Genomic DNA, 11,351 nt, shown 5'->3' with positions numbered 1-11,351 from the left:
TTCATCAAAAATACAAACACTATTGTCAAAATCTTAACCAACCCCAACACCAACATCACAAAAGCCACGGCACTCACAAAACAACATCTCCAAAACTCAAACAAACCCACCAACACATGCTTCTCCCTCTTCCACGCGCTTAAATCCAACTTAACCAATACGCCCCACTCCTTCGAAGCTTTCTTACTCGCACTCATTCAACTATCTCTCATCGAAGAAGCCCTTTGGGTTTTCAAGAATTTAAACCCTAATTTACCTCCCTTACGTGCCTGCAACGCGCTTCTTCATTACTTAGTCAAATCGGAGAGGTTTGATTCCGTGTGGGAAGTCTACAATAACATGGTGTCGCGCGGGTTTGAACCTACTGTTATCACCTACGGCATTTTATTGAATTGTTGCTGCAACCAAGGTGATTTTAGTAATGCACGCAAGGTGTTTGATGAAATGCTTCAACGAAGAATTGAACCCAATGTGGTGATTTACACTATTCTCATTCGTGTTTTCTGCAATGGAAGTGAAATGGAAGAAGCTGAGAGGATTTTTAAGAGTATGAAGGAATCTGGGGTGGACCCAAATTTGTACACTTATGTTACTCTCATTGATGGGTATTGCAAAATGGGTGATGTGAAACGTGTTTTTGAATTGTATAGTGATATGTTGTGGAATGGTTTGCGTCCTGATGTTGTGACTTTTGCGAATTTGGTAGATGTTTTGTGCAAGGTGGACAATTTGAAGGCAGCGCAAAACTGCTTTGTTTATATGACTAAATTTGGTGTTTTTCCTAATTCGTATGTTTATAATTGTTTGATTGATGGTTACTGTAAAGCAGGGGATTTGGTTGAAGCAATGCAATTGCTAGTTCAAATGGAACGGAATGGAATTTCCGTGGATGTTTTTACGTATAGTATACTGGTTAAGGGTTTCTGCGACTCAGGTAAGTTGGAGGAAGCTAAGGATTTGATTGAGAAGATGGGAAAAGCAGGGATTTTATGTAATACTGTGACTTACAATGTGTTGATTGATGGATACTGTAAAATGGGTTATATGGAGAAGGCTATTGATGTGTGTTCTCAAATGACTGAAAGGAAAATAGAACCCAATGTGATCACATTTTCTACATTGATTGATGGGTTTTGCAAGAAAAGGAACATAAAAGCTGCTATGGGGTTGTATACAGAAATGGTTATCAAAGGTCTTGTGCCTGATGTGGTGACTTACACGGCTTTGATCGACGGGCATTGCAAGGTTGGAAACAACAAAGAGGCTTTTGAACTGCATAAGGAGATGCTGGATGCGGGAGTAACGCCAAATGTGTTCACAGTTAGTTGTTTGATTGATGGACTTTTGAAAGATGGAAGTACTTATGGTGCAATCAAACTTTTCTTGGAGAAAACTGGAGTTGGTTGCCCTGGAGGTAAAGTAGATCATAGAAGGTTGTGTTCTCCAAATGATGTTATGTATGCTGTTTTAATTCAAGGTTTATGTAAAGATGGACGTATTTTTAAGGCCACTAAATTTTTCGCGGAAATGAGATGTAATGGCTTCAAACCAGACGTGGTGCTTTATGTTATCATGTTGGAAGCACATTTTCGATTCAATCACGTGATTGATGTAATGATGTTGCATGCAGATGTACTGAAGATGGGTGTTATGAGAAATACTTCTGTATATCATGTGTTGTCTAGGGGCTATAAAGAGAATGCATATTTAAAACATGCTCAAATGTGTTCTGAGCATTTAATGGAATATGACATTCAGTGTCCTTAATTAGTAGGGCATATGTTTTGATTCCTTGAAGTGGATGCAAATTTGGACCCCTTTTTACAACAAGATAGTAACTAAGGATGCTGCATGTCTTAGACTACAGTGAAAGGAGTCTGATCAAGTTGGTTAAATCATAACATTTTCAATGGTGGCTGGTTGCAGCATGAGTTTGGATATATTGAGGGTAACTGTAGTCCAACACAGCTGATGGGGTTGTGGTTGCAATTGCAGAGACATTAAAAACTCTAACGTCAACCCACGACTTGGGCCACAATTGCAGTCATTGACAGCCTGTTTTATAAATCTTTGGTCATGCACATATCATCACAGCAAGATAATCACTTAATAAGCATATTAGTTACTGAAGAAGATTTGGTTTCCTACTTTGTCATCTTGAGACGTGAGAAAATTGTACTGCCATTGCATTATTGAGGCTTTCTTGTCATCAACTTGAGAAGTGAAGACTGAGAAACAACCTTGCAGTCTTCTTTAGACTGCAATGGAAGTCATTGCATTTAGCTGCTGGAGGATTTCAATTTTTACTTAAGGTGATTTCTTCTGCCTCTCCTATACATAAACTTAATGATAAGGGACTGCAGGAAATAAAGCTTAAGAGTGAAGGAAGGAACTGCACAAAAGTGTTGATACTTGATACAATATTTGGATAGATTTTTTAGGTTATGAAGGAGTTCACATAACTCTCTGTATAATTTGTTATGTCATTAATAAAAACTTATGACATACTGTCACAAGCCATTTTTTGCATGCCTAATATTCTTTTTACTACACGGGGTATCTCTTCTGACATTTGGTCCCCTTACAGTTAGTTGATTGGGCAAGTACAATAATAGTTCTCTTTTCTCGCAATACATTAATAAATAGATAAATAATATTATACTGATAATATAAAAAAAACACCAATTTTATCCTCAATAAAATAACAAGAAAAATAAAATATCGACGAGAACGGTACGATTTACTCTTTTAGAAGCACCATGCTTCTTTGGTGGCTGCAACAATCTGATTATTCTATTGTTTTTTTACTTATTCTGAAAAAAAAAACAAGAGGTTTAATCGGACAGAACTTTTGATAAAATGTCGAGTTTTTGGTGCGGGTTTGAACATCCACAAAAACTTTTTTTTGATGGTTATAGACCCTACACGTTTAGAAATTACACGTTATTCAGATTAATTCAACTTCAATTTGTGTAATTTATTTTAGAAAAAAATTCTAAAGTTTTTCATTTATAAAATTCGAATTTGATGCTAATGTTTTAATCAATAAAAAATAAATTTAATACTGTAAATTTCGAATCGATAATCGATCAAGGAAGACCTTTGTATTTAATTTTTATTTTTTAAATAGTCAATATTAATAATCAATTGTTAATTTTGTTATAAATTAAACTTATGATCTTTTTAATATGATTTAACAGATTAAAACCATTTAAATCGGGACGAAATTGTGATCGAACTCTTCAAATAATTGAGAATGTAGATAATGTCGTTTAGGGTTCATCCGATTGAGTGGTCCGGTTTTAAAACATTGTTTAAAATGAACTCGGGGCAATGATTCCCACAAACTCACATATGCCAAGTATAAAACATCTGCAAAAGAAATACAAAGAAGTCAACAATCAACGTTAATGAAATGCTTTGTTGTCAAAAAATTATTGCGGCTTATGGCTAACAGAAGCTTCTTGGTTTAGATTGTAAATAAACAATCCTAACCCAACTCAGTGTGTTGATTTGTTAATTGACCACATAATAATAACATACATTGTTGAAATTGAATTTGTGATATTCATGACACATTTGAAACGGTTCAACACTTTGCTTCAAACAAGTGTAAACAAGTTGGTTTATGACCCTATATCCATGTGGCATGGCAAAGCTCAGTTTCACAATTATAACCTTAAACAACCAAAACCAAAACCAAATCAAACCCTTAGAAATTACCTTGAATCCAACAACAACACCGAGGTGCTTCTACTCTTTAGAACCTTCTTAAGAAAAAAATCACCGACTTTCAATTCCATTGATAGCTTTTCTTTCCTTTTTACTCTTAAAGCCTGCATCAAAAAGAAACATTCCTCTATCGAAGGAGAACAATTGCATGGCCTCATCATAAAATTTGGATATGAATCCATAGTTCAACTCCAAACATCCCTTTTGAGAGTGTATGCAGAAGGGGGAAACCTATTTGATGCACACCAAGTGTTTGATGAAATACACTCAAAGAACATTATATGTTGGACATCTTTGATTTGTGCTTATGTTGGAAATTACAGACCTAAGAAAGGTTTGGAATTATTTAGACTGATGCTGATGAACAATGTGGAACCTGATCGAGTCACTGTGACGATTGCTCTCTCGGCTTGTGCTGATACTGGGGGACTCGAAATGGGTGTATGGATTCACGATTTCGTTCAGCGTAAACAAGGGTTGGAGATAGATTTGTGTTTGAATAATGCTCTCATAAATATGTATGCTAAGTGTGGTGATATTGTAAATGCAAGGAAGTTGTTTGATAGCACAAGAAACAAAGATGTTGCTACATGGACTTCTATGATTGTAGGACATGCACTTCATGGTCAAGCACATGAAGCTCTTCAACTTTTCTCAGAAATGAACACAAGGAGGGACAATAATGTTTCCCCGAACGATGTGACGTTCATTGGAGTTTTAATGGCATGCAGCCATGCAGGGTTGGTCGAGGAAGGGAAACGACATTTCAAAAGTATGAGTGAAGATTATGGTATACAACCAAGAGAGTCTCATTTTGGCTGCATGGTTGATATGTTGTGCAGAAACGGGCTTCTGTGAGATGCATATGAATTCATAATTGAGATGCCAGTTGCTCCGAATGCGGTAATCTGGCGAACCTTGCTCGGAGCGTGTAGCCTCCATGGCGATTTAGAACTAGCCAAAGAAGTTCGGCATCAGCTGCTCAATTTGGACCCTGGCTATGTTGGTGATAGTGTTGCTATGTCGAATATTTACGCGAAAAAAGATATGTGGAATAAAAAGATTATTGTTAGGAATCATATTAAACGGTCAAGAGCTCCTGGCTACAGCTCAATTGTAACTTCAAATGATAATCTTCCTCTAATGTCAGATATATGATTTTCTTATGAATGTGATCAGATGTATGAAAAGTTTTTATTACTTCCTATGGCCTTGTAGCCTATTAGAGCACTCATCAAGGGTTGTTTAAATGTACAAAATAATAGAAAAAACTGTTTAGTTTGTTTTTTGAGTGAACACCCATTTCAATTTACCTATTCATTTGTTTGGAACTTCAGATTCACATTCATTAGTTAAAGAGTGTTAAGTGTAACTAAATAGAGTTTTGAGAACTAAACGGCTAATAAAACATAATGGATAAAGAGCAGAGAGTTAAAATATGAATATGCGAGGAAAACTTGTTTGATTGAGTGTGTGTCAAATGAAATTTTATTAGTGTTATTTATAGACAAAAATTCAAAGAAAATTTAACTGTATACCACTTCAATTATCCATGTATCCCCAAAAATTAAAGGAAAAGATCAAAATACTCTCGTAAATATTAAAAGTGACAATTTTTGCTCATTTTAACATTTCCGGAACACAAGTGAGTATCCAAAAATTCTTTTTTTCCGGAAAACTTTTTTCAAGTTTTCCTGTACACAACTTACACTCTGAAAAACTTGAAAAAAGTATTCCGATACAGAACATCATTTCTGGAAATATTTTTGAAGTTTTCCCGAAGTACCGAAAAATGTATTTCAACATTTCTGGAAAACAAACTATACTGGGAAACTTAAATTTGACTTTTTCGGAAGTTACCGGAAAACTTCATCCACAAGTTTTCCGATAGTTGTTTGAATATTCTTTTTTTTTAAATGAATTTTTTGGTTTTAATTTTTTATTCCATTACTATTTATTTAATTCATTTTATTTTAACTAATATTTTTCAGTGGGTGCGAGTGCAAGAGGTAGAGAGAACAAAATTGTACGAAGAACACGTGACACTGAATGTTCATCATCTATAGATGCTGTTCCGGAAAGAGTTCGACCGACAACATCTCAGAGAAGATGACGAGTTATAATGAAAGATGATGACTTGGGAGAGTAGGGTCATATATTTATCCCTGAGGAAGATTAGGTGGTACACGAGGAGGAAGATAATACTTTTACAAATGAGGAGCATGAGGAGTGACATGTACATGAGGAGGTACCTGTACATAAGGAGAGACATGTATAGTAGGAGGAACCTGTAAGACTGTGGTTTTGTCAAATAAGTTAAATTAATTATTATTTATGGGATATTAAAAATATTTAAATTAATTAATACATATGATGTATTAAAAATGTTTAAATTAATTATTATTTATGGTGTATTAAAAATATTAAAAATAAATATTATTTATAGTTCATTAAAAATATTAAAATTAATTATTATTTATGGTGTATTAAAAATATTAAAATTAATTATTATTTATAGTGCATTAGAAATATTTAAATTAAATATAATTTATGTTATATATTTAGTTTTAATATCATACATTTTGTTTGTATGCAAGAACGACCAATGCTGAAAATTGTTGTCCATGAAAAAAATTGCAACAATTTACTCCACCAATTCTCCTGCAAACTATAGAGACGTGAGTGAATTTATCTGGATTATGACCACTACAGTAGAGGAGTCTGAAGCTAATTGACAACAACTTGATTTCTGCTTTTGTGGAAAGGTAGCACCTAGAGACATCGTCATTTCACATGCCATTTGGTGAAATGACGATTACTTTGGATAACATTGCCAATTTGTTACGCGTTCCTATTAGGGGTGATTTCTATACTCCACCACCCGACCTTGATAGAGTAATGACATGTAATATTGTCATAAATTTATTAGGGGTGCCTCCTAAAGAGATATGAGAGGAAACAAAAAAACAAGGGGTGCACATTACAAATTAGATTGACTGAAAGAGGTATCAAAAGGCATTGTTCAGCACATCGATTTGATTGTGCTGCTCGGGTGTATTTGCGGAATCTAGTAGGGAGTACTATTTTCGCGGATAAAAGTCATACATTAGTTGATGCAAAATATCTTCCCTTATTCAGAGATTTGGATGGTACCAGTAGATATGCTTGGGGTAGTGCTGTATTGATAGTCCTTTATGACTACCTCTCTAATGCTAGCTGTTACGACACCAAACAGTTAGACAGATACACGTCTTTGTTTTAGGTATTAAATGATTATGCTTATTATTAATTGTTATGATTTTTATTTATTTATTTTTATGTTTATAATTAATTAATTTATTTTTATTTGTAACTGTGTTGGATATTCGAATATTTTCCAGATATTTGTAAAAGAGGTGACAAGGGTGCTGACGTTTAGTGCATTGCCTAAATGAATAAATGGAGCTACAAACAAGGCAATCAAAAGATCCATGGGTATTGACATATGATTGACGCACTGACACCTGTTGAAGTCATATGGAGACCATGGGAGAATGGCCACCTCTGACTATGTAGCACAGTAGTGACATATCTACCAGAGAGATGTTTGAGACAGTATGGATATATCCAACATATTCCACCACCACCACCACCTCTAGCTTTTTCTAGATTATGTGACGCATATGTGGAATGGTTGGGATATGTGAACCCTGTCACAATGATATTTCACAGGATCCATCTAGCTACGTATCCATCTGAGTGTCAGGAGGGATATTTGGAGTGGTTCTACCGAATATTTCACCCACTACTAGTGCGACTATATGGTGTACCCTAGGTCCCATATTTTGGTGTCCCGACCACTGATGTAGATGGTTCTAGTTTACAACCATCTATCCTACAACAGGTCGACAATCTTATATAGCAAGAGTTGGATGTACATGACGCTAATCTAGATGATGACTTGCATATTCACTTTTATAAAGTTTTGTATTTAACGCGTCGTCACACTAGTTAGTAGTTACTTTTATAAATATTGTTTTTAATTTTAATGTTAGTTTGTTTTCATATCCATCTATATTTAGCATTATTGTTATGTTGTTTACTTTATATTATTTGTAATAAACTATAACGAAATATAACGAAAATCAAATAAATAAAATACAAGATGAAATATAACAACAATAAACTAAAATGAACTAATAACAAGTTATTTTATAAAATTTTTAAAGCATTGAAGTCCATACAAAATTAATCTTCAAATAATGACACTGCATCTACGGGTAGTGGAGTTTGTGTAACATGTGGAAAATAGCATAATAAATACCCCAGTGTTGTAGACGCCCTGTATATGCTATCTCCCAATAAGTTGCTTCATCGGTGCGATATTGCTTCCAACCGAGTGCAATGTCTACCATTGGAAATCCATCTTTCATCGTTAACTGCAAAATAAGATAATTTGATTATTTTAAAAAATAATTTGATTATTTTAAAAAATTAAGTATTACTTATGATACAATCATTTTTTGTCGATCCTACATGTGAACCCCTCACAGGAAAGAAAGTAATAGAAAATGTCTAACCAAACGTGACGAGAATAATATTATATATTATTGCTATCATGTATTCCATATCAGGTATGGGCAACCATTTATCTATGCGTTGAAGATCTAAGCTTGTTATATTCAACGAATCTCTTCCTTCTCTAATGCGTCCTGAGAATAGTCTATCATATGGACTTATATGAGAAGCAATCTCCTGGTCCAAATTATTGCGAACCAAAGACCAAGACTCCTCACTGTGTCCAAGCAATGATGTAATATCACGATAACCACAATTTCCATCTGCTATCACATTAAATATGTCATCAATGTATGGTTGAATAACATCAGGAAATTGTCTCCATAACAAATGCTTTAAGGATTGAGATGATTGAGAGGGTTGTTTCTTTGATCAAAGAGAATGTCTCTTCTTTGATAACTGAGATTGTTGGAAACCAGGATCGTCACAATATGTTGCATTAACATGCTAAAAGTAAGAAGAGTCTCGATATACATCATATCCTTCTGGCTTCTTACCCTTACTCTTCTTCACTCGTCCTTTGGTTTTAACTTTTTCAAGTAGTGAATAAATTGAACTTGTAGTTGGAAAAACAAGTTCACGGACCTTACTCTTCAACACTCTTTTTCCTATAACATCAAATGATCGAAAGCGTTTTCATAAGGCATTCTTATTTTAAACAATTTGGTTGTATTTGTTATATGTTGATCACTAAAGATAAAATTGGTAAATTTGATTTTAGATATCAAAAGTGTACCTTCATTTGATACTCTGAAAGATCCAAGGCTTATAGAGTGTTTAATAGGGAAACTCATATTGTGGAAGAATGAATACATGTTAAATTTGATGTCAAACAACATGACCTTGAAAAGTCAAAGCAAGATGATGATAGTGCACGTTTATCGGAACCAAAGGAAGTAGATGTAGACAAACCAAAAGAACTTGAAAAATCAAAGGATGTAAGCAAATAAGAGGAATATAAAAAATCTTCAAACGATGAATCTGGTCAAATCATAAATAGTCAAGATAAGTAAGAAGAAAGATCTGGATTGAAGTACTAGTCATCTCATCCCGAAACTCTAATCATTGTAACTGCAAGTGATGCTTTGAGGAGCAAGTCATCACTTAAGGATACCAGTTTGTTTGGCTTACTCTTAAAAATTGAGCCTACCTCTATTGATGAAGCATTGGAATATTATGGATGGCTTCTTGCAATGCAAGAAAAGTTAAATGAATTTGAGAGGAATGATATTTGGGATCTAGTACCTAGACCAGAGAAGAATATTATTGGAACCAAGTGGGTTTTCAGAAACAACCTAAATGAAAAAGGTAAAGTGGTTAGAAACAAGGCAAGACTTGTCACACAAGGCTACAGTCAGCAATAGGGCATTGATTACACTGAGACATTTTCTCCAGTGGTCAGGTTAGAAGCTATTCGTATTCTACTTTCTTTTGTTGTAAATAATAACATTACATTATTTCAAATGTATTTTAAAAGTGCTTTTCTAAATGGTTATATAAGTGCAGAAGTCTATGTTAAACAACTCCCAGGTTTTGAAAGTTCTGAATTTCCAAATCATGTTATTAAACTTAGAAAATATTTGTATGGTCTAAAACAAGCACCTAGGGTGTGGTATGATAGACTTATTAATTTCTTGCTTAAAAATAACTTTGAAAGAGGACAAATAGATAATACACTTTTTATAAAATCAATAGAATATGACATTTTTATTATTCAAATTTATGTTGATGACATTATTTTTTGATCTACTAATGACACTCTTTGCCAATAATTTTCTAAATTGATGCAGCTTGAATTTCAAATGAGTATGATGGAAGAACTTAATTTATTCTTAAGGATACAAATTCAGCAAAGTAAAAAGGGTATATACATTCATCAAACTAAATATACAAAAGAGCTTCTTAGGAATTTTAAGATGAGTGATTGAAAATTTATGGCTACACCAATGCACCCTACTTGTTCACTTGAAAAAGATGATTCATGCAAAAAAGTTGACCAAAAAACCTATAGAGGAATGATATGATCCCTACTTTACCTTACCGCTTCCAGACCTGACATTACATTTAGCATATATGTATGTGCAAGATTTCAAGCTGACCCTAGTGAATCACATTTAACTGTCTTTAACCTTACCTTGTTCTACAAAAAATCTCCTAAGTATAAACTTAGTTGATATTGTGATTCTGATTATGCTGGAGATAAACTTGAGAGAAAGAGCACTAGTGGAAACTGCACCTTTTTAGGTGACAACTTAATATCCTGGTCAAGTAAGAGGCAAAACACAATTGCAATATCAACAATAGAGGTTGAGTACATTTATGTAGTTGATTGTAGTTCTCAACTACTTTGGATGAAACATCAACATGAAGACTACAAAATCCGAGAATCCAATATTCCCATCTATTGTGATAACACTTCTGTCATTTGTCTAACCAAAAACCATATCTTACATTGTAGACATTGAACACTAATAGGCTGACATATTAACCAAACCAAAACCTGAAGATCGATTTGAATTCATCAAGAAAAACCTAAACCTTACCTGCATACCTTACTGATATTGTGATAAATTCAAAGTAGTTTAGTTTTACATTAGTTTTTATATTTTCTTGTAATATGTTAAATTTATTTTCTTATAAAAAATGAAAAAAAAATCTCATTTTAAAGTATTTTTGTCTGATGACAAAAGGGGGAGAAAGGTATTTAACAAAGTGGAGAGAAAATGATACTTAGACTTACGGGGAGCCCTAAGATAGGGGGAGTTAAAGAAATACAAAGAAAAGTTGTTATAAAAAATACAAGTTTTGTCATCATAAAAAAAAAGGGAGATTGTTGGAACTAAATTCGATTTATACTTAGAGTTTTTATGATAACAAAAGTACTTTATGAGGATAATATATTTTACTTCAAAGAGTATGAAAGAAGATATGGTCAAGATTTGTAGAAGATTTGAAGAAGATTTAATCAAGATTTATCTACAACAAAATATGAATATAATTAATCTGAAGAATTTACAAACACAATCTCAACAAATTACGAACGTAATCAATATGAAGAATTT

The 11,351-nt window shown here is 33.5% G+C and overlaps 2 protein-coding genes across 2 annotated transcripts; both read left to right on the top strand.

Annotated features, from left to right (window-relative positions):
- The first annotated feature begins 6 nt into the window (after positions 1 to 6).
- LOC101512414 (uncharacterized) lies at positions 7 to 2,550 on the top strand. The gene has a single exon (XM_004499954.4). It carries the CDS (start codon positions 340 to 342, stop codon positions 1,765 to 1,767), a length of 1,428 nt encoding a protein of 475 aa, XP_004500011.2. The 5' UTR covers positions 7 to 339; the 3' UTR covers positions 1,768 to 2,550.
- A 679-nt stretch (positions 2,551 to 3,229) lies between these two features.
- On the top strand, positions 3,230 to 5,020 carry LOC101497417 (putative pentatricopeptide repeat-containing protein At1g74400). Its single transcript, XM_004499973.4, is given in 1 exon segment — positions 3,230 to 5,020. A coding segment is annotated over 1 exon segment (1,320 nt). The 5' UTR covers positions 3,230 to 3,570; the 3' UTR covers positions 4,891 to 5,020.
- The last annotated feature ends 6,331 nt before the right edge of the window (positions 5,021 to 11,351 follow it).

Source organism: Cicer arietinum, chromosome 5, assembly GCF_000331145.2.
Source record: "Cicer arietinum cultivar CDC Frontier isolate Library 1 chromosome 5, Cicar.CDCFrontier_v2.0, whole genome shotgun sequence".
NCBI lineage: Eukaryota > Viridiplantae > Streptophyta > Magnoliopsida > Fabales > Fabaceae > Cicer > Cicer arietinum.
Note: the sequence above shows the minus strand (reverse complement) of the source record. Positions and strands in the feature narration are given on the sequence as shown.